The sequence below is a fragment of the Sinocyclocheilus anshuiensis genome, unplaced genomic scaffold (genome assembly GCF_001515605.1).
Source record: "Sinocyclocheilus anshuiensis isolate Anshui unplaced genomic scaffold, SAMN03320099.WGS_v1.1 scaffold354, whole genome shotgun sequence".
Lineage (NCBI taxonomy): Eukaryota > Metazoa > Chordata > Actinopteri > Cypriniformes > Cyprinidae > Sinocyclocheilus > Sinocyclocheilus anshuiensis.
Window position 1 is genome coordinate 2324482 of NW_015544195.1, and position 25281 is coordinate 2349762.

A 25281-nucleotide genomic window follows, 5' to 3' on the forward strand; every position below is an offset into this window, starting at 1 on the left:
AATGCTTGCATGTTATTGGTCAAACTGCTTTTCGATCATTACCTTAAGCAAGCATGAAAACAGGAAAACAAAGCCAAAACAAAACGCGTCCTGGGAAAATGGCACATATGGTCACCCTAGCTTACCGAACCGAAAGCCTCGCAGCCTACCGAACGGTTCAATACGAATACGTGTATCGTTACACCCCGAATATCTATAGTGCATACAATATGAACATATGTCAGGAATGCGATCTCACAATTAATCCCTGATGTATTTTAAACTTTATGCAATATTTACAGTAAGAGTTCACTGTGCTGTGAATTTCAACGTACCGTGCCGCTGTGGGCCGTGTGAGCATGAACACTGCTGGTCTGAGAGACACTGAGTTGGACCCATGGAAAGAGAAGAGCACTGGGGTGTTCATAAAGGTTGTGATTGGGCGTCAAGAAAGATCTAACCAGAAGAGGGCGCTCAAGTGACGTTCAAGTGCAAAATCGCTAATCACAACTCCTTCAGATCCAAACTCTCAAAATATGTTTGACGGACTTTGGTGGTTTGGTGGTCAGTTTAAAACGAAGAAATGGATATTATCGCTGTTGCATAGCTCAGTGGAATGTCCATGGTCAGTGCCCAAAATAAATGCATCCCAGTCAAAATAGACAAATGCCTTGGTTATCTAAAGGCATTCATCTCCTTTTTGAACAAAAGTTGAAAGTGTCTGGCTAAGAGGATTTTTTAAAAATGTAAATCACCTTTTATGTAAATAACGTTATCTGAGAAGAATGAACTTGGAACATCCCATGGTTCCTATCATTAGCATAAGGCTAAGAGATTGGCAGTGCTATAAGTTCTGGGGCAGAGCCTCTGTTAAACAGTGGCAGGAGATTGTTGCTTATCCAGGAAGCAAGGCACTAAGTTTATCGTGCAATATGAGCTAAAAATTTGCAAGTATATTAAAGTGCCTAGACTATTCTTGCATAGACATTTTGAGCGCAGCTATACGTTACTACTTTTTTGCTTGAGGGAGTCAGTAATTATTAGGAGGACTAGAGGACAAGGCCTAATCCTCTAGGTGAAAAAATTCATACTCACAAATGGAGTTTAGATATCAGACTGGGTTAAGAGGTAAACAGGCTTCAACAAGTCCCCCTTCTGCTCACTTACAGGGGGATTACTAATAAAAAAAAGTCTAAAGATAAAAACCTCAAAAACAGAACGAGATCCTGTAAGGCACATGAGAATACACCAACAGTTCTCAAAAATTGAACAACTCCCAGAGAAAACATGAAGAGGTCAAGGGAAGTCATCTCCGACAGGACAGGAGGAGGGTGCGTTCAATAACAAGATGATGTCCGAACAAATGTATGTGAGGGGAGAACAGTTACAACTAAGAAATGTGATGTCTGAGCAAGAAAACATAAAACTTCTGTTTCTTCTGCTGTGATGGCTGAGTCTCAGAGGAGCTTCTGGAGAGCATCTCCTCACGCACAGCATCAGACAAGGAAAACACTCAAGAACGGATGGAAAACAGGTCTTTGCTATTCCAAAAAGGAGTGCGAGAAGTCCTCTGCCGCTCACAGCTCTGATTTCTCTGTAAGAGGCTGTATTTCAGAGGGATCATCCTGAGGGAAGACCACATAACACAACTTCTGCCCCAGATAGGTGACTCTCTCTGAAAAACACGTACATTTACAGATGTCAGATGGTTTTTCATTGCAGAGTGCTAACAAAACAATGCAAAGCAGTTTTGGTTGGTCTTACTCACCCACAGCACTGGAAATCCAGTGTGGTTTGTTCTTCCACTGCACTCCAATGAAGTAGATGGGGACTCCAGTGAGCATGATCACCAGCCCCATACCACACACCACTGGCTCTGAGTACAGACTGAAGCCCAGTAACACTGCCCAGAACACTAGATAGCTGCAAGGGACCAACAAGTTTACCTGCGCGAAGTTAGAGAAGAAGAGGGAGGTGAATACCACCTGAACACTGACCAGTCAATCTAAATCAATCTTCCTGATGAGGTCTGTAGGTGGCGATTGAAGTACCTTGATGGGTCGGACCAGTTTGGGTTTCTTCCATCTGTAGTACAGCAGCCCAGCTATAGTGACTCCATATGAGAGGTAGTTTATAAATGACACGTAGTTTATCAGGTTATGTGTGTCCCCGATGCACAGGATCAGTATGGTCGCTGTACACTATGGAGAACAAGAGAGAAGGACATGTTGTATGCTTCAGTTCTCAATCGTTTTGACTCAAAGGCCCCCACTGTCCAACACAATATTCGAAGGCCCATATTGGCAATAGATATTTTTTCTGGTATTTCTTATGTAATTCTGACATTTTCAACCCATCCAGGTATTTTTATGCAAATTTTAAGATATTGCTTAAAAAACTGGAAACAGCAAGGAATGGAAATGCCAATATGCGCATAAAATCGTAAAATGTCCAAAAAAATGTGTAAGTTCTCAATTTAGGCGGATAATTTCTTTATCCAATGAGATGTGTTTCCACCATTGTGAAAAAACAACGATGGAAACAAATTCACCGAATAGATTCCTTGATGCGCAACAAAAAATGTCATGTGACTTTGCTTCCACAGATCACGTGATTGGATAACTGAACTAACAAGCACACTGATCTCTTCGTACACCATCTCAAATGTTATTTTAATAATTTTGAAATTATTGATAACCAAAGTCTATCATCCAAATGATTTGGTATAATCACCTCTTATACAGGAAATATGACCCATAGGCCTCCCTGTTTGCAGCAACTTATATTGATACTTTGCACAAGTTTCCAAGAAAGTGACAAATCTGTTCTTTTGAACAAATGAGATGGAAACAGTGCTTTATTTGCAAATGATTTATGCAATATTCAAATTTTCCTGCACAAGTTAAATAAATGGAAACATAGCTAATGATTATTTATTTAATTAACCAAGATTAATTTTGTGATTCCAGAATATTTAAGATTCTAATTCTAAAGTTCTTTGATAAAAACATTGTTATTGAGGGGGAAAATATGAATCTCAGTTTAAATATTGACTTTTTTAGCTAATTATATTTGATGTTTAATACAAGTCCTGATTGAGAACCACTTGTCTTATGTGAATCAAAAAGTACAAAAAAAAAAATTATATATATATATATATATATATATATCTCAAAAAAAGTTATAAAATTAAATATAAGTGCTTGTGCATTATTTATTTATTTATTGCTTTTTTTAAATGAGGTATCTTAATAGAGAATGGAAGCATGAATGTTTCAAATATGTGGTGCATTTGTACTTTATGGTACATTTTAGATATTTAATGTTCTGTACCAGAATCAAGGATATTTGTTGTATTTAAAGATATATGTAATGTATGTATTGTATTGTATGTAATGCTAATAATGATCAAAAAGTACAAAAAAAAAAATTATATATATATATATATATATATATACTTCCAAAAGTACTTTTAAATCATACTCTCACCATAAACGATGTTTTGGGACATATTTTAATCTCTCTTTAAATCTAATCAATCTTTAATCTTTAATCGATCTTTAAATGTGCTTGATCTGAGTCATTGAATGTTGATGTCAAGCAAATCTGTTAAGTATAAACAGGCTTTTCCCAAATGTTTCAACTGGACAGTTATTTTCTTGTAAAAGGGGCACATAACTAGCAATGTTTAAACCCTGTTTTACTACTGTGGTTGACTGACAGGTGAGTAGGCGGTCCTTTACTGTTGTCCGGAACACAACAGGACAGATTAGCTAGTGTTTATACAACAAACTCAATACAATCACATGAATTTTCTATTACCTCTAAATGTGGTTTGTGTGATCTGTACACAAAACATTCTGGACCCCATTTAGACCTGAATCAGATCAACCAAATCATGCAGACTGAAAGCAGTGTTGTGTTGCATGTGCTGTGTGTGCGAATAGCTCTTTCTCTCTCACACAAACGAGTAGGGCAGGGATTGGTGTGCAGCTCTTAAGGTGGATCATAGCCAGCAGGTAGGGCAGGTGACCCTCTCTGGCGCCTGAGAAACACAACCTGTGGAGGATGGACAATGAAGCCAGTTTTAGTTTGAAGTTTTAAGGGTTGCTGTATTAGGCTAGTTTATACTCAAATGTTTCTTTACCTAGAAGATGTAAACAAGTATCCGTTGATCCCTCCAAAGGTGGAAAGAGCCACAGAGATGGGCATCACCCAGGAGAACACTCCAAGCAGCTTCTCTCCAAATGTCTGCAACACAACACACAAAAAACAGATGCTAATTTATCAAAGCACCTAATAGATGGTACGTTGTTTTAGCAGAATAAGCCAGAAGAGATCAGAGAAACTCACCACAGCGACAGCGTTCGACTCCAGCAGCTCTTGAGGGGACATGGAGGAGAAGTACGCAATGTTGGTGAGAGTATAGACGAGCGTCACCAGGGGGATGGAGATGTAGATTGCACGTGGAAGGTTCCTAGAATAGAAACCACACCATAAAATATATGCTGTAAGAGTTACCTAAGGTATTTTATTTTAAGTAGCATTTGTTATGTACATACTATAATGCATACTTTTAGTTCAAGAGAAGGTGCCTTGGCAGTACCAACATGTTTGATATGAAACAGTATTATTTTACTATCATTTTTATATTATATCAATTTATAAGTAATTTTACTTCAACTTATTTCAGTTAGTATCTAAGGCTCTTAAGTTCTAATTTTAGTAGTTTTAGTTACCAATAACAACACTGTATAGTAGATGTAAAATAACAGATTTTCATTTAAGTACATTCCTGTAGCAGAATAAATATACGTAAAACGTGTAGCCAAAAAGTGGGGCAGAACTATTTATAGTGGGGCAAAACTGAACTGAAGTTTAAAATCAGTGAAAATCAAGTAGGTAAAAATAAAAGAATTAATTTACATAGGTCCTACATATATACACTAATAACTAATAAACCAGGGCTGTCCAAACTCGGTCCTGGAGGGCCGGTGTCCTGCAGAGTTTAGTTTGGATTTGAGACTTTAGTCTTTGCAACTTTACAGATCTTCTTTATGCACCAAGAGCTTGTAACACTCCAAAGAGAAAGGAAAAATTGAAATCGCATCATATGACCCCTTTAAATATAAGTAATGAATATGTACACATACCTCTTAAGAGAGCAGATTGGTTAATGTCCAGATTAATTGGCAACATTTTTGCTCAGAGTTTTTGCATCTTTTTGTTGACTGTCTTTTAATTTGTTGCCCAGATTATTCTTGAGAAAACATGACTAGTCTTTGGCAACAGAAGCTCTGTTTCTGCCATCCAAACGTGCTTGAAACACAGAAAGCATCTCAAATGGCCACGAAGTAATCCTTTCTGTGACCTATTTTGTGCATTTCCGACAACTTGAGCACTTTTGAGGCTGGTTTGGAATCTGTGAACAATACGGTACTTGAAGCTACGCGACATGAATATATTATGCAGATTACAATAATTTTTTGTTTCACTAGTGGCTGCTTTTATTTATACGGTTGCTGTATTTATTGTCACTTGGTGATTGAAGGTATTTGTCAGTTATTTGCAATTTGGTGATTGAAAGCTTCTTTTACATAGGCTTACGGTCACTGTGGTTTGTGTGTTAAACAAGGTCCATGCATGCGTTCCTGTTTGTGCACTATGCTGTGCAGCAAATGTATTTACTCTGTAGTAACCATACTAAAACACGTACATCTCCTCGCCAGGCCCCCCAGGCACATTGGGGCCCCAGGCGTCTGCCTCTATTGCCTGTTAGATGGGCCGGCCATGATTGTGACATAGACTTTAAAAGACTTACTTGCGAGGCTCAACCACCTCTTCAGTGACGTAGTTCAGGAAGTTCCATCCACTGTAGGCAAATGAGGCCTGCAGGAAGGCCAGAGCAATCTGCCCCACTGATGGATCCTTTATGAACTCAAACGCTGTCTGGGGCTCCAATGCATCATAGTGTCCTAGAGAGAAAAAACAGAAAATATGCTTTTGACCTCAGGGTTGTACCTGTAGCATAAAACGCTGTATATTTCAGATGCTCTTGGGAATAATCTGTTCATATTCATCTTGACACTCAAGTGTCAACAATTTAATTTCATTATTCCACTAGATACTCAAAGCCTCCAAAAAGCCTTTCTCTCTCCTGTCACTCAAGTGTGAAACTGCACTGCTTAGCTCTCTCGTTTACTCAATTCTTTCTCTTATCAGTTCAGGGAATGCCTCCAGACAAGCTCGCTAAATAAAAAGTAAAATCTTCCCATAATAGGTCATAGCCATTACCTGCAACTCTAGACCCAGGACAGTACACAACAGAGCATGACAAAGCACCACTGCTTTATTGTAACAGCACTCAGTTGTTTAAAAAGTCACACAAAGTTCACATCGTTAAAACTATTCTGCAAATTGTGGCTAAAATTGCCATTTTGCTACAGTCTTATCTTAGTTTGTTTGTGAACTGCCTAAAGTAAATGAGTCAGCTTTATAATGTATTGCAACACTATCAAAACATCTTAATAAGCTAACAGTTTCTGATTCAATTAACTAAAGTTCATTCCGATGACTGTAAGTTTGAACCAATTAGATAATGCAAAATAAAGGTTTTAATAGTGAGTTTTCTAAAGGCTGGAATGCAATACACAACTTTTGCAGTTTGGAACAACTTGAAATTCTGGTAGTTGTGTAGTGCATGGTGTCCAGTTTTTCTCTGTAGTAAGGTGACACGTTCTGCACAGGATTTCTAAATTGTTTGCACTGCGTCGATCGATCATTGTATGACATCAAACCGCAAGAGCTAGAGAGAAGAGCAGACATTACTTTGATGTCATACAACGATCAATCGGCACAGCGAAAACAACCAACACCTGGTTATTTTAGGCAATTTAGAAATCCTGTGCAGAACGTGTCCCTGGGAAGTGGCACGTCTGGTCACCTTACTCTGTAGCCATTTCCAAAGTCGGCAAGTGTATGATGTCTGATATCTGTCTGTTTAGATTTTAAAAGTTGTGTAGTGCAGCCCTAAAGGTCATTGGTTCAAGTTTTAGATGAGGTGATTTTATTGTGCCCTTAAGCAAAGCACTTAACTGCAGGGAGTAAATCACTTTGAACAAGTAAGTATCAGGGGTGCGATTCCCTGAAAGCAACTATGGTCGCAAGTTCCATCTTCACCAGTAGAATTCAATGGAATTAACAGCCATAGTTAGCTAACGATGCTTTTAAAGGGGTCATATGATGCTTTTTTAAAGATCATTATTTTGTGTATTTGGTGTAACAGAATATGTTGACATGCTTTAATGTTAAAAAAACACATTATTTTTCAAATACTGTACATTATTGTAGGTCCTCTTCTCTCTCTCTCTCTCTCACTCTCTCGCGCTCTCTCTCGCTCTCTCGTATTTGAACAGTCAACAGCTCTCTCTCTCTTTCTCTCTCTTTCTCTCTCTCTCTTTCTCTCTCTCTCTCTCTCTCTTCGCATCATATGACCCCTTTAAGCAATGCACCCCTGCTTCATAACACATAATACAAGATCTACCACTAGATGTCACTATTGAAAAAAATTGGAGTTAAAGGAATGGTTTTCCCCAAAACCTGCAGAAGAATAAACAACATCAGGGAGAGTTAATAATGACAGAATTTTTATTTATTCATGAGATGTTAGCATATTCAAAGAGGGTTTAAGCTTTAGAAGAGATGAGTTTAGATGGGTTTCTCTCTTTTTCAAAATAGCCTATTATTTGTTTGTTTACTGGATTATTTCAGTGGACTGTGCCCACTCAAGGTGAATCTTTTGCTTTTTATTCATTATATAACAGGCAACTGGTCTGTTTAGGCTGACAGCAGCTGGCTTTAATGTTGGGAGTGTTTGATGATTCATGGCATTCAACTGTGGGAATTATTCACAGATGTGAGTTTATCAAACTCTTCTCCTTTCTCTACTTTGCCTATTGCTTATTTTTTACTTTTATCTCTTAACTTCACTGTCTGCTTCTGTGGGTTACATACTTAGCAATATCATTGGGAATATATAAAGTTTTTTTCCCATCATATTTTGGACTGAATGCATCTGTACATATGCACACTTTGTTCAGGAAACACGTTACATTGCTTATCGGTGCTACAGTTTGGCCTATCAACTGAAAGGGAAGAGAAAATCAATACAGTATAGAATTGTGATACAGTTAATGTTTAATAATTAATGTCACTGCACATTTATATCATTTAAGATGCTTACATACTGCATCGATTTTAATGTTAGACAGCACAGACTTAGTTTTTTCAGATAGAGTAGCATGTTTAATTTAAGACAACGGCTGGCAAGAACACAAGTGTAAAGTGTAATTGACACACCTTTGGCAATCTGCATCATTCCCACTATAATGATGAGGACAAGGGCTAGCAGTTTCCCCACAGTGAAAATATCCTGGATCCGTGTCCCCCAGCGCACACTGGAGCAGTTCACCCAAGTCAGGAACACTGTAAACACACACAGTGAACACACAGTTATTCATTCACATATTCCAAACTCAGTTGTACTTTTTTTTTAGATGTTTTAACAAAACTCTTAAGTGTCATGGGGACGAATCAGGTTGTGACACAGCAATGGAAGCAGTGTGATTTTGTTGGCAGAGCAGCACTAACTGGTCACATGGTCCATTTTTATTAGTTTAAAGAGGGGAAATAAAGATCAGATGTAACTTATTTTACTGCTGCAGGCAAAACACTAACCCATTCATGGCTAAGTGGTTCTCGACTAACGGCTGGGGCCCACTCAGCAAACTTCCAAGGGAACCTCAAGATAATTGAATAATTTAAAATAAGACAAAGTACACATTAAAATCAGCTAAAACAACTAAAATTCTTATTTTATTTCAACTTCTCTGCAACTTTATTTTTGTCTGAATAAATAAACTGCAATGTCTGTAATGTACAATGCATAAGACAGGAAGATCAGCTAATCGTCTTTGCAGTGGAAAACCATGTGTATCCAAATGGCTTGTTGGAAGAGTGGGTAACATCTCACAGCAAGAACTGGAAAATTTTGTGCAGTCCATGAGGATGAGATACACTGTAGTAGTTAAAGTAGCTAGTGGCCACACCAGATACTCACTGCCAATTTTGACTCGTTAATCCATTTCTGTTTATCAAATGCTTGCGAGACTTGAATTCAGTTTACGTCTCAGTTGTTGAACTCTTTTTTTACACATGTAAAGAAATTTGCTGGAAATAAAAGCAGTTGAATGTGGGAGGATGTTTATAGTTATGCTTGTCAAGCTCTAAAATATTTCATCAGGTAAAAATTGTAAATCACTAATGACTTGAAAAATAATGCAAATTCATTGGTTAAAAAGAATGGGAGCCTTGAAAAACATGCAGCTTTTAAAACTTTAGGAATCCTCAAAATGCAATTTACAGAAACTAGAAGTGTCAGGTCTTCAAATATTGTTGTAAACAATGGAGGGCCTTGGAGTCAAAAGGCTGACAGCTACTTCTCTAACCGAAGTCAATTTTAGTGCAGAGGTATAATAGTTACCTCATATCACTCTACTTGGATACCTGTAAGGTAACCATAGATTGATACGATTGATTTGAGACTACACTATACATTCACAGACGGAAGTACAGGCGTTAGAGGCCATTGCTTGTCTGTACATCTGTGTTTGAGGTTAGTGGCTTCTGTGTTGAGCCGCATTGTGTAACAGCTCCGGTGTAGATCCGGTACATAGAGGTCCGTCTCCAGGGCTTGATGGCACAGTATACCCAGGCATGCCGAGGGAGACACTGGGCAAAGGGGAGTCGGGTTACCCACACTCATCCATCAATGGCCGGAATTACCCGCCCACACACGCAAACACATGCGGGGCATCTGTCAGACCCCCCTAGACAAACAGCTTCCGATGCCCCACAACAAAACGGCCCAGACGCCAGCTGAATTTTTGGCAAGAGTAGGCAGTCGACAAGAGCGACTCATGGCCTGCAAACTAACAGCTAACCTGCACAACTTCATCAGCTCGTGTGATCCTGAGCTCAATACACACCACCTGTCAACCTTCATGCCCAGACAGCATTCAGTGAATCTTATTTCTTGAAGATAGTACCGCAGTCCTTAACTAAGATAAAAGTACAACTCAGGTAAAAACAAACAATAAACCTACACACCTGCATCCAGAGTGCATCCAAATGTATTTTTCATATTTTTTCAGAAAAAAAATTATTCATATGTTGATTGTATTACAATGGTTCTTTCTTGGTTCAATGTGATTAAAGCAATATGCCTCAAGAGTCACTGTGATTTTTTCCACAGGTTTAGGTGTTCTTAGGCACCTTAAAATAACAGATATAGAAGTATGATCAAAGCCACAATGTTCAAGTCATAGTTACATTTATTAGTAATAATAATCTGAATTGCCAATTTGGCCAGTTTACGGTAGCCAGGCAACATAGCAACTTATATAAGAGATAGTTCACCCAAGAATATTGTTCTCATGTTGTTCTAAACTTGTATGACTTTTTGTATGCACGTATAATTAATAATAATAATGTGGTGACAGGTGTTATCCATTTTATACGATAGGTTTCAGAGCACTACAGTGTTTGCCATGAGTTTTGTTTCCTCTTGTTTGGCTTTAACGGATCTGAATCCAACTCCTTCTTGTTTTGTATCACAGTGCAGAAGTGACTAAGGGTGGCCAAATGAAGTTAAATTAACACAAAGCTAATGAGAGGAGAATTCTAATGAAGTGCTAACAGCCTTTAAATCTGCCAAAATACAACCACTCACTTCAAACCCCTGAGAGGGGCATCCCTCTGCAGCTAATTGACCGATAAAGCCAACAAAAGATGCACTAAATACACAAAAATGTGCAAAACACTACAACCCTCTGTGGCCAAAGCCTGAAATAAGTGTTTTTCATGTTTACTCAGTGTTGAAATTGGCAGGCTTTTTAAACAGTTTTATTTAAAAAAAATACATTTATTAAAAAAAAAAAATGAAGTGACCAGTATATGTGGGAACTTCTTAAAAATGCTTGAAAAAGCATTGTTTTATTTAATCTATTTGATGGTATTTTGATTTTCTATTGTCTCTTCACTTCTTAGGCAGGATTTATATATTTATAAATGTTTTTGAAATAATATTGCATACATGAGCAACAAGAGCTGAGTCACATGAACTGATCTTTCAATCTCTGGAGTGTGTGGCCTTTACAGAAGAAGCTTTCCACACACTCATAAACCAATAAAAAGGTACAAAGCATTAGAACAGTAAACTACCTGTCATTAAAGATACAGTTCTAAAAATGTAATGTGGCACACGTCTTTTTTCCAAGTCAAATGAGAGATTGAGTTGAGTTGAATTATGCAGGTTAATGCAGGTTAGATGCTCTGCAAAGGTCTCTGTGTTTGTTTGTGTGTCCAGACCAGCAGGAGCTGTGTGTGTGTGTGTGTGTGGGTATCTCTCTGTGTGTAATCTGACTGCAGCAGACAGAGCTTGTGACATTCATTCAGAACATTCAGAAGGGGAGGGCAAATGTAACACATGGTGCAATATAGACAAATTCTCACACAGTGCAACTAAGAACACTCACTCGCACATAACTAGGGGTTCATGCAAAGGTTTCCAAATGCATCAGTTTACCATTAAAAATATCCATTGCTGCATCAACACAGACAGCTAGAAAAAATTATGTACAAGCTAGGGTTGTGTATTTACAGAGCATGTTCCTGAATTTCAATAATCAATTGTTGTATTTGCCATTGCATTTGATATACATTATATTTAATCAAATATCTTTCATTTTTTTAGAGAATGGTGAAAGAACACTTAATTTCCCACCAATTCACAAATAGTGCTGTCAATATTTATTTTAGATTTTATTATTAAAAATTACCGTAGTTACTTTTGTGTAGTTATAACTTTTGTGTTACTTGTGTTAGTTGCAATCCAATAAATCTCATGTCATTATACAAAACAAATTTGCTGTGGGCATGCCCACTTCAATTCACATTCCAACTGTGAACTGAAAGGGAGCCATTATTTTTACAATGCAAGGGGCATTTTTGTGGAAACCGTATGTGAAAAATCAGTGCTAAGTGTATGAAGACCTTAGGTGTTTTCCTGAGGTGTTTGAATGTCTCATCTTATTTCAGGGTATTTACTTGGTCTAAAGGTTAATGGCAGACAGTGGGAGGGTGTGCGTTATAAATGTGCCCTTCCTAAGCATGACTCACACACTCCAAGCAGCTTATCAAAAGAACATAATTTACTCATTTGTCAGGTTTAACGGCATTTTAGCAGCATTCACAAAGTCCCGCCTCTATGCTCTTGTCCATCAAAGAGCATTGGGGTAACTAGGGCAACCGCAAGGTCCCCAAACAATACACAATACAGAGGAGACGCGCACATGTTCCGCCGGCTCAAAGCCTGGCACCATTACGGAGTCTGACGCCACACAGCCTGAGGGTCAGGTGCCCTAATACCATGACATCGATACCAACCCCAAGCGCAGTGATTTGGGATGCAGGTCTAGCATCCTTTGATAGGGCACATACATGAGGTGTCTTCCTTAAATAGAGCCACTGGCCTCGTCACTGTGCTCTTTGGAGTATGTCTGACTCAAAGCTTTCGTTGGCTGTTCATCAGGACAGATTCTGGATTCTGCTGCCAAAAATAGGGATGGATGGCTCAACTCAGCCAGCACTGTCATTAGGACCACTGCCCTCAGTTTGACACACCCCCAGTACTCCTTCCTAGGAGACCCTGTCCAGATCTGACAGGTCCAAACTAGCTGAGTCACGGGGCTCTTCTGAATCAAACACACATACACACACACGCATAGACATACATTTGACTGGTTTATCTCCACCAGCTCCAAAAATATCCTGCCACGTGCCCACCAGGGTTAAGTACTAGGATCAAGATTGAAGTGGTATATATACATACAAGGGAGTGATTGAGAAAGAGAGAAAGACAGAATGAAGGACAAAGTAGACTCATCATGACTATGTCTAAAAGTCAGAATTCAATTGTGAATGCACTAGGGGTGCACTATACAGTATGTCGACACCATATTAAAGGTTTTTTAATTTAACAGCATTGATGGATATTGGATATATAATTGTTAATGCTCATTACCTCTATTTTTACATTAAGATTACCTTTGCTGTCATCAAATACTCACTAAAGAGCCTCTTTAAAAACACTAACAATTTAATAACAATCCCCACAACCCTACAGAGGATAAGTGGTTTGGAAAATGAGTGGATGGATCGATTACACGTAATCTTCAGGAAATCTTCAAGTATCATTTTTTTTTCATTTAAAACCAGTAATTTTATATTTTTATGTTTTTTTTTTATCAGACTATTAACTATCAGACAAAATTTTAATAACGGTGCATCCCTAGTATTCACTGCATTTATACGGTATATAGTGATTTGCTATATCTAGAAAATTTTAATTAAGCAGTCATCATAAGACAGTAGTACCAAATCAGAGCTGACCTGCTAAAGCAGAAGACTGCATTATTACTAATGTTGTGTGCTTTACTCACAGACACAGGTGGTTGAGAGGAGCCGGGTGGCGATGTATGGAGGCAGACAGTCAGGGAAGGCAGGCTGCAGCACATAGTTGGAGAAGGTGAGCGCAATCACAGCCAGAGTTGTTGGGTACATGATCAACACAGCACTCCACAGCAACAAGAACCTGTGAAAACATAAACAAATGGCCATCTTTATCATCACCAATACAAAACAGTTAGTGTTGCATCTGAGCGAGCAAGTAAAACACATGTGAATCTCCCCAAGGAGAAGTTCCCACAAACTGAGACATCCACATTGATATTTAGGTATTTGACACTTTCTTCCAAAGCAATATTGCATCTGTTCATGCATTTCTTGGGAATCGAACCAATGACCTTGGCATTGTTAGTGCCATGCTCTACTGTTTGAGACAGGCTGAATCTTTTAGTGTTTTCAAATCTGTTCTTAAAACCTACTTTTTCAGAATAGCTTTTAAGTGATTTCTTTGTGTCATGTGTATGATGTTTATTTTGATTTTTTTTAAATGTTATTATTCTTATTATTATTGCCATTATTTTTATTTTACCTCTTTTTATTCTGTGTATAGTGCTTTGAGATGTACCTTTTAAAGATGCTATAGAAAATAAAGTTTATTATTATTATTATTATACATGAATGCTCTGGAGGGCAACAATAGACCTACCCCACCAGTCCCCCGAAGATCTCAGTGACGTATGAGTAGTCTCCACCTGATTTGGGGATGGTGACACCCAACTCGGCATAGCAAAGAGATCCCAAGGCACAGATCCCTCCTCCTAGAACCCACACGATGAGTGAGAACCCCACACTGCCTGCATGATCTAGAACCCCCTTTGGAGAGATGAAGATCCCTGAGCCAATGATGTTGCCTGTCAAAAACAAAAGAATAAGCAATGGGTTGTTTAGTCTTCATATATTGTTCAGTCTAAAATAAAACTACATTACTGGACTGAATTTTGAGCCCTTCGCCTCAGGGCATGATTGGTTTTCTGTATCAGAAATAAACAGACATACAAAATCTTATTGCCATTTTCTCCAATTAGAGCATTTTAAAGAGTTTATTTGCACAAAGTGCATGGGAATATTTAACTGAGATTTTAATGATGCTGCAATCTTGTTGGGTTTTTTTCAGTGCAAGACAATGTGTTCTAAAAGATCTGTTCTCGCAGCTGTCAAAACGCTGCTGCACATTCCAGGCAAACAGACACGAAAAATAAGATCAACAATGTTAGAGTCAACATCAGTTGCGAAATCTGAGATGAGAGTCCAGTATTCAGAAAAAGGTAAATGTTCTGCATCACTGCATATACATCTTAGTCACGCCACCCAGAGCATATGCAGTGCCTGAATGATTATGCCTCAGGAAACTTAAACGAAAGAGTTTCAAGTATATGAGGCTCAGCCACAGCTATGGGCCGAAGCATTATGTAATCCTTTTGGGGTTCTCTCTTTGTCTGCGGGTGTTCACATGAAATAGAATTTGGTAGTATTGTGAGTGGATGTGAATGTTTGCTTCCAGCGCCTCAGAAGAACTGCATAGAGAATAAGGCAATGAAGTTGATGAGACAGAGCCCAGCGCATCTCAAAAACACTCAGTCAAATGAGGCTCAAAGCTCCTGAATAAAGTTCATGGGGTCACACTACACCACACTTGACTCTGACTGGTCATGCAACTCACAGCATAACAAAACAATGTCCGCTTGGCTGATTTACAGAAGTATTAACTCCGCCTTGTGCAGTGGTGGAAAGAATACTAAAAAATTGTACTCAAGTTCAAATATTGCTACTTAAGGAAAAATTTGACTTGAGTACAAGTAAAAGTACTGAAAAATATGACTAAAGTAAGAGTAAACAAGTAGTTTGCTGAAAAACTACTCAAGTTACTGCATTATCTATTTTTACCTAAAACGAGGCGATGTGAGCATTATGAAGCATTAAATATTTTCATGCAATCCCTTACGAAACAAAAATATATGGTAATATACTGCAAAATATAATGCGATATATTACACAATACATTTCCATATATTGGAAACTAGTGCTTATATTTTTCAATATACAGCAATATATGCATTGACAATATATGACTATATATATTGATACATACAAATATATTTAGAAATGAAGACAAAAATATTCATTGTTTGATCCTTTATTGAGTATATTGCACATAGATGTTTCCATATAAATGTGAATGTATGTACACACATATGCACACATTCACTGAATGAGTTACAGCAGATTTCTAGTTCCCAGCATGCTTTGCTTCTGACTGTTAAAGGAGAGTAAAAATGTTAAAACTAAGTGTTATTTCATGTGTTTTTGCTCAATATTAATATAGGGGGATATCTGTTAGTATTTAATGTTATATTATTTTGAAATGTAAAAGTGTTTCTAGTATGTGTAAGTTTGTGAGGTCACCATTGTGCAGAAGAGTAAAGCATGTGATCAGGATGACGATTGGCCAAACACCATTAAATTATATGTGACCCTAGAGCACAAAACCAGTCTTAAATCGCTGGGGTATATTTGTAGAAATAGCCAAAAATACATTGTATGGGTCAAAATTATAGATTTTTCTTTTATGCCAAAAATCATTAGGATATTAAGTAAAGATCATGTTCCATGAAGATATTTTGTAAATTTCCTACTGTAAATATATTAAAACTTAATTTTTGATTAGTAATATGCATTGCTAAGAACTTCATTTGGACAACTTTAAAGGTGATTTTCTCTATATTTTGATTTTTTTGCACCCTCAGATTCCAGATATTCAAATAGTTGTATCTCGGCCAAATATTGTCCTATCCTAACAAACCATAAAGCAATGGAAAGCTTCTTTATGCAGCTTTCAAAAGATGTATAAATCTCAATTTTGAAAAATTGACCCTTATGACTGGTTTTGTGGTCCAGGGTCATATATGTTAATCATTAGGTAATGTTTAGTAAGTTCGTTAGTAAACATTAACAAGAACATTATCTCATATTTCTAGCTATGAGAATATATATTAACTAATGATCTGTTAAGCATTATATAATGTTTGTTAATGATTTATAAACGAAAGTTATTATACAGTAGGTGGCCAACCAGAATGAGCTTTTTACCGCCGTAGGCATCGCCGCCACCGCGTCTGGAAAGTGCATTTGCAGCTTTTGACCGCTGAGTGGTGCTTTAACCACAAGTTATCAAGTGAACGCATCCAAAGCACATTTTCGCAAATAGCCGTCAGCTTTGCCTTGCCGATATGTTACATTTGACGGCTGCAGTCAGCGGAAAATGAAAGAAAAACACTGTAGTTCAAATATTTGATATTCACAGATGAAAATTTAGTACTTACGAAGTTATTTGCGTTTCTTAGAACGAATTCAAGCAGGATAAATGTCAAGCCTATGAGCCTGTGCTTATATTTACTCTAAGTTACACAATATTACACCATATTTTAGATTTGAAACATTTAACAGGTGTGCAGTATTATTTATATAATATGAATCATGTGTTATATTATCCTAAAGAAATGGTGGTTTACTTTGCATCGGAGCATTAAAAGTGATAGCCTATTTTAGTAGGCTAGGCTACATATGTGGATTTATATGCAAAATGTCAATATTCTCACATTACTTAATATTTGTCACAAGTACATTTTTAATTAATATTTTAAAATTCCTTTAATAAAACAGCATGCATTTTTGTCACGCACATACTTTGTCAAAATAAAGGACAGGTAACGAATAACAGAGAACTGCTTGGGAAAAAGATAGGCCTATATATACACTCATTAAGAAATTGTTGCGTGTTTTATGAATTCTTTCCTTTATTTTAGTAAAACGCGAGGCACTGTATTATGTCACTTTCATTATTTAGGCCTAACTAAAACAAGAAACGAATAAATTAAACCTGGCCACGATTTAGCTAAATCATTGAAACTGAAAAGAAGGGACGGATAAAACGTCCTCGCGTTTAAACTCAAGTTCTCTCATTGTAATCGACAAAGTGCACATGATGTAAAAAAGAGCTTCATTAATTGTCAACTTAAGTGATTTAAAGGGAGCCTTCTTTACTCGCTTTCATACAATTTAAGTAAAACTCCAAAAAAAAAAAATAGCAGCAGCATTTAAATGCAGGAGTGTATTCTATTCGTTAAAATACCAGAGTGCAAGATTTGTGCGGCGCCCATGATGCTGAGTGCAACGTGCAAGAAATGTGCTGTGGGGTTACATCATTTATTCTTGTTTGTGTACATATTTTTTCTTCATTACAAATCTTGTTTGGTTTTACTTTGTATCGTTGCATGTAAAAAATAATTCACTTGGTAATGCATATGCAAAATGTAAAACTGCAATATTATTCGCAGTCTATAGCATTTTTGAATTATTTGTACATTAATATTTAACTTAACATGTTTTTTTATCTTTTTTATTTAATGCAGAAGAGATTTATTAAAACAAGTTTATGAGAGTCATACATCCATTTAATCTTGATCAAGAACAACTAATGATCAACGAATTGAAGCGGCATCGTCCGTTAGATCATTTTAAAACGTCAAATAGCCTTCAATTTTCAGGTTATAACTGCATCTGTCTCGGTTGTAAACTTGTGAAGATTTATTTTTAATGTGGATCCCATACTTTAACTTAAAAGAAATGTGCTCTATTACTATTCATATGCAAGTGTTTTTGCTGAAAATTATTAATGCGAATGCATGACAGGGAGGCGCCTGCGTGATCACTTTAATTTTTACCTGATAATGAAATAACTTAAAATTGGGGTGCAGAAATGTACAGAAAGCTTGAAATGTCTACTTTTAAAGGAACCAATTCAAAACGAAAGCAAATACTCCGATTATGTAATCTGTGAAGGTTGCATTTCTTTCTAAAGGTGCCCAGTAGGCTACTGTGGAGATGAGAGTTAGCACCGTGAATTTAATCTTGCAGCCAACAAGAGAACATTAGTTTATTAATAAATAATTAAAATGTCTCACAATTTTTCACAATTATTAGGCTACTTCTGCCTGTGCTTTGTGGCAAACTTAATGCGTGTGCTTGCTGCGGAATATATTAAGGCTCATCATGGATTAGTAGACTGTGTTAATTTAATATAAACGTGTGATTAGTTGAATAATGACTTAAATGAACGACTACTAGTAACTAGAAAAATCTTACGTGGGGGCCAGCCCTATTAAATATCCTCTAGACATCTCTGTTGAAGTTTTTAAAGCATTTTATATGCGTTTGCATAAATTCTGCTTTCAGAACGGTCCATAATGGAGAGATGTCACATCCTTAACAGATTTTCCTCTGAAACACAAAAATGGAAATTATGTTTTGTGAATGGTCAACCCTTCTCCATTCTTGGAATTGCCCAATAATGAAACTAAAAATGATTAGGCCTACATGAAGTCTCGGGACAGTTTATTACTGCAATATACTTTTACATTTGTATTGCCAAAACGACTGCAGCGTTGCCGCGTACAATTAAAACAGTACAAAGCAGCATATAAATTAAGAACAAAAGTTTTTGTTTCTCTGGCAGACGCGCGTCTCTTTCAGCCAGTTTCTTTGTCTGTCTCTCAGAGGTGCCTCATCTCTCCTGAGAAAAAAACAAAACCATATTATATTGTATGTAATAGCCTACTCTGTATTCCGTTGCAAAAATTGCAAAAGCCAAACCAAATGGGGCATTTGTCCTAAAACAGACACTTTGCCTAAACCTGCTCTGCAAGTTTGAAACTGACAGCCAGAGTTGTTGGGTACATGATCAACACAGCACTCCACAGCAACAAGAACCTGTGAAAACATAAACAAATGGCCATCTTTATCATCACCAATACAAAACAGTTAGTGTTGCATCTGAGCGAGCAAGTAAAACACATGTGAATCTCCCCAAGGAGAAGTTCCCACAAACTGAGACATCCACATTGATATTTAGGTATTTGACACTTTCTTCCAAAGCAATATTGCATCTGTTCATGCATTTCTTGGGAATCGAACCAATGACCTTGGCATTGTTAGTGCCATGCTCTACTGTTTGAGACAGGCTGAATCTTTTAGTGTTTTCAAATCTGTTCTTAAAACCTACTTTTTCAGAATAGCTTTTAAGTGATTTCTTTGTGTCATGTGTATGATGTTTATTTTGATTTTTTTTAAATGTTATTATTCTTATTATTATTGCCATTATTTTTATTTTACCTCTTTTTATTCTGTGTATAGTGCTTTGAGATGTACCTTTTAAAGATGCTATAGAAAATAAAGTTTATTATTATTATTATTATACATGAATGCTCTGGAGGGCAACAATAGACCTACCCCACCAGTCCCCCGAAGATCTCAGTGACGTATGAGTAGTCTCCACCTGATTTGGGGATGGTGACACCCAACTCGGCATAGCAAAGAGATCCCAAGGCACAGATCCCTCCTCCTAGAACCCACACGATGAGTGAGAACCCCACACTGCCTGCATGATCTAGAACCCCCTTTGGAGAGATGAAGATCCCTGAGCCAATGATGTTGCCTGTCAAAAACAAAAGAATAAGCAATGGGTTGTTTAGTCTTCATATATTGTTCAGTCTAAAATAAAACTACATTACTGGACTGAATTTTGAGCCCTTCGCCTCAGGGCATGATTGGTTTTCTGTATCAGAAATAAACAGACATACAAAATCTTATTGCCATTTTCTCCAATTAGAGCATTTTAAAGAGTTTATTTGCACAAAGTGCATGGGAATATTTAACTGAGATTTTAATGATGCTGCAATCTTGTTGGGTTTTTTTCAGTGCAAGACAATGTGTTCTAAAAGATCTGTTCTCGCAGCTGTCAAAACGCTGCTGCACATTCCAGGCAAACAGACACGAAAAATAAGATCAACAATGTTAGAGTCAACATCAGTTGCGAAATCTGAGATGAGAGTCCAGTATTCAGAAAAAGGTAAATGTTCTGCATCACTGCATATACATCTTAGTCACGCCACCCAGAGCATATGCAGTGCCTGAATGATTATGCCTCAGGAAACTTAAACGAAAGAGTTTCAAGTATATGAGGCTCAGCCACAGCTATGGGCCGAAGCATTATGTAATCCTTTTGGGGTTCTCTCTTTGTCTGCGGGTGTTCACATGAAATAGAATTTGGTAGTATTGTGAGTGGATGTGAATGTTTGCTTCCAGCGCCTCAGAAGAACTGCATAGAGAATAAGGCAATGAAGTTGATGAGACAGAGCCCAGCGCATCTCAAAAACACTCAGTCAAATGAGGCTCAAAGCTCCTGAATAAAGTTCATGGGGTCACACTACACCACACTTGACTCTGACTGGTCATGCAACTCACAGCATAACAAAACAATGTCCGCTTGGCTGATTTACAGAAGTATTAACTCCGCCTTGTGCAGTGGTGGAAAGAATACTAAAAAATTGTACTCAAGTTCAAATATTGCTACTTAAGGAAAAATTTGACTTGAGTACAAGTAAAAGTACTGAAAAATATGACTAAAGTAAGAGTAAACAAGTAGTTTGCTGAAAAACTACTCAAGTTACTGCATTATCTATTTTTACCTAAAACGAGGCGATGTGAGCATTATGAAGCATTAAATATTTTCATGCAATCCCTTACGAAACAAAAATATATGGTAATATACTGCAAAATATAATGCGATATATTACACAATACATTTCCATATATTGGAAACTAGTGCTTATATTTTTCAATATACAGCAATATATGCATTGACAATATATGACTATATATATTGATACATACAAATATATTTAGAAATGAAGACAAAAATATTCATTGTTTGATCCTTTATTGAGTATATTGCACATAGATGTTTCCATATAAATGTGAATGTATGTACACACATATGCACACATTCACTGAATGAGTTACAGCAGATTTCTAGTTCCCAGCATGCTTTGCTTCTGACTGTTAAAGGAGAGTAAAAATGTTAAAACTAAGTGTTATTTCATGTGTTTTTGCTCAATATTAATATAGGGGGATATCTGTTAGTATTTAATGTTATATTATTTTGAAATGTAAAAGTGTTTCTAGTATGTGTAAGTTTGTGAGGTCACCATTGTGCAGAAGAGTAAAGCATGTGATCAGGATGACGATTGGCCAAACACCATTAAATTATATGTGACCCTAGAGCACAAAACCAGTCTTAAATCGCTGGGGTATATTTGTAGAAATAGCCAACAATACATTGTATGGGTCAAAATTATAGATTTTTCTTTTATGCCAAAAATCATTAGGATATTAAGTAAAGATCATGTTCCATGAAGATATTTTGTAAATTTCCTACTGTAAATATATTAAAACTTAATTTTTGATTAGTAATATGCATTGCTAAGAACTTCATTTGGACAACTTTAAAGGTGATTTTCTCTATATTTTGATTTTTTTGCACCCTCAGATTCCAGATATTCAAATAGTTGTATCTCGGCCAAATATTGTCCTATCCTAACAAACCATAAAGCAATGGAAAGCTTCTTTATGCAGCTTTCAAAAGATGTATAAATCTCAATTTTGAAAAATTGACCCTTATGACTGGTTTTGTGGTCCAGGGTCACATATGTTACTTTATTTCAAAAGTAATGGTAGTGCACTGTTCAGCACAGTGATAGTCTGTTCACTAAGTGTTTAGTATGAGGGGGTGTGCTTATGCTATTGTAAACTAGCTATATTTTAAAATATGAAACATGTATGTCATAAATGATTGTTAAATATAAGAACTATATATTTCCATATATGTGTGTATATACTGCATGAGTAAATATGTTTAATATATTTTTACATATGCAGTACCATATTTTATCTATATATTATAAAGTATATTACTGAATATAAAATTACATATATTGTGATATACGAGTAAATATATTGTCACATATTTTTCAATATATGAAAAGCTGCAATTCCTTATGTATTATTAAATATATTGTAATATATTTACACAATATATTATTCTGTATAATTTTTAATATACCATTATGTTGTTTAATATATTGCTCATTCATATATTAGGAAATATATTTTCTTTGCGTAAGGGATGTCCATTTTACAAGAAGAATTGCGATTCTATTTGTGTTTTGTCAGGTTAGAGAGTGAAAACGCAAATGGTAAAGCAAGAATTGAATTTGGATTGTGTCACTATTTATACGTCCACATTTGAAAAAAACTATTTGCAGTTCCTTTTAAAAATAGTCCAGATTATTCTTCCATACGAGTCAGACCTGTCTGTTTTTGCCTGAAGCTCAGGGCTCCACCCCAGTAGTTTGAAAAGTGCCCGTCAAATGACAGCTTTTTTTGTAATTTCTACTTTGGTGAAAATTTTAAATAGTGAAGTTGAATACTTGAGTTTTATTCAACTCAAGTAAAAGTAAAAGTACAATTCAATTTTACTCAAGAAAGTAGAAAAAACTGAAAGATGTACAAAAGTATTTGAAATTAGTTACTTTCCATCTCTTGCCTTGTGTCAGTTCCAAAATTTACCAACAGTGTTGTCACTGGATATTTAATCATTTTTTGTTATCTTAAAACTTTGTCAACTTTAAGTAAATACTGTCTAAATATAGTGTTCATGTCATTTGCTGTCATTAAATTGCGGTGTATATCATCATGATTTCAGGCCATTTGTTACTCTGCTTTCTAGATATGGGTATTGGCATCGGCTATTGACAAACTAATTTCAGTCAACCACTAATTTAATTAAAGTTTAACTCTAAAGAATTGATAAGGGTAAATGAGGTTTCACTGTGTCCACATTACTTAATGAAGAAAATAAACTACACTGGCAAAAAAAAATGTGTTAAGTAACAGATCAAATTTGTCATTGATCTTGAGTAATATCAGGAGGACATTCTAGAACAGAGAAACTTTCCCATGGTCAGCCTTACCCGTAAAGCCACTAAACCATAAACATAACTGAAATCTACAGCTGCACCTGTATGTTGATGTTCCACAGGGAAACCAACCTCAAAAAAGGAACCACTTTCACCTGATTGTACTACAGTAAGAGCAAGGCCATAATCAAACAGTTAACATTATATCTTAATCTTAACCTTAATCCCCTTAATCTTGTTTATATATCTCTATAAAAAGTAAAACCTCGTGTGAACTGTACCTTTTATCCCGGGTGGAAACCTACATTAGCTTTTTTTTCTATCTAATTCTTTAAAGAACGTTCCTATATTGAAACTGACTTTAAAAAATAAAAATATGCAGAAAAATATTTGCTGGAGTAAAAAGTGTGACTACTAATCTCCTTGATACTATAGGGCTGATATAAGGCTTCAGGAAGAACAGCCAAATATCACTGTTATGAGAGACACAACACATTACAAATTAAATGAACAAAATACAAAGGCATAGTGTCAATCTTTTTAACGCTTCCATTAGATGACCTTCATCTGAACAACAAAATATCTCGTGCTGTTTTATTGAAGATCATCAGCTCACATTTCAATGAACAGTTTACATTAAAACACTGTCAAATGTATTGTATACATTGAATATACATACACACTGAGTATTATTCATTGGATGGATGTGCCTAGCACACTAATAAAAGGTTATAAGGTGTATATACAGTATATACAGTGTTGGGGAAAGTTACTTTTAAAAGTAATGCATTACAATCTTGCGTTACTCCATAAAAAAGTAACTAATTACGTTACTTAGTTACTTTGTATGGAAAGTAATGCGTTACGTTACTTTTGCATTACTTTTTAAATCTGGCTTGCGTTACTTGTAATATATTACCCCCAACACTGTATATATATAAAAGGTTAATATAAGGATAAAAATGTTGTCTAAAGTTCTTTTTACTTGTGTTTAATTTTGAGGATGCTATATACGGTAGCCTACATAAGAAAATCTGAATCTGAATTGTCACTCATTTAATCTTATACCATGATTTACTGACTACAGAGAACATTTACATCTTGCAGTGTGTGTAATCCTACAGATAGATGACATCCATAACACGAGACATTTGTGTTTGCAGTACGATTTTGCTTAGTCTGCACGAAAGTCTACACTTCCGCCTACTTTAATTCTATATTTTCCACTGCAGTGTATATAGCAATGGAGTCTTATATGGTGGGTTTGTTCAGGGCACGTGAAGGACACAGTGTAGTGGGTTGTAGCCACGTAAGCGCGGAGTTGAGTTTCAGCCCGTTTCTCTTCCTCAATGATGCAATCCAAGCGCTGATGAACAGTCTGATGGAGACTACTGTAAGTCGAGGCATGGCACGAGACGCTCTTAAAGTAAGACAGCCGTACAGTGTGACGATATAAGTTTTGAGACCTAGTTTATAATACTTTATTTTTCACCACAAACGCTCGACATTTAGAGCGAAGCACATTTCTGATAGCAGATGTGGAATGTTATCATTAAAGATTAGGAATATGAAAGAGTGAGGGCTGAAGATATATAGCAGAAAGAGAAACAGAGAGTGATAAAATGACAGACAAAGGAACATGCCAAGAGAAAGTTGAAGCTGGTTAGAGCGCACGCGGTGGCATATTAAAAATAAGGAAACATCTCACCTATAATTATGGCGCACGCGCTCAAAAGACCAATTTCTTTTTTGAGAGTCACTCTGTCCTTAGATCCACTTTGGTTTCCTCCGGAGTCTAACATCTTCTGTTGCTCCGTTTTCGCGCAGTTTCTCCGGTTCGTTTCGGTTCCATCCATTTGTGCGGCTGTTCAAGAAAACTGCATCTGTATCCGCGCCCGGTCTCATA

At 36.5% G+C, this 25281-nt stretch overlaps 1 protein-coding gene across 1 annotated transcript; it reads right to left on the minus strand.

Annotated features, from left to right (window-relative positions):
• Window positions 1-722: 722 nt before the first annotated feature.
• Window positions 723-25281, minus strand: LOC107696718 (asc-type amino acid transporter 1-like). Its single transcript, XM_016497197.1, has 11 exons — window positions 25084-25281; window positions 19849-20053; window positions 13539-13690; window positions 8338-8463; window positions 5801-5954; window positions 4333-4456; window positions 4127-4230; window positions 3942-4038; window positions 2031-2180; window positions 1748-1925; window positions 723-1654 (listed from the first exon to the last, which is right to left on the minus strand). Exons 1-11 carry the CDS (start codon window positions 25229-25231, stop codon window positions 1557-1559), a joined length of 1536 nt encoding a protein of 511 aa, XP_016352683.1. The 5' UTR covers window positions 25232-25281; the 3' UTR covers window positions 723-1556.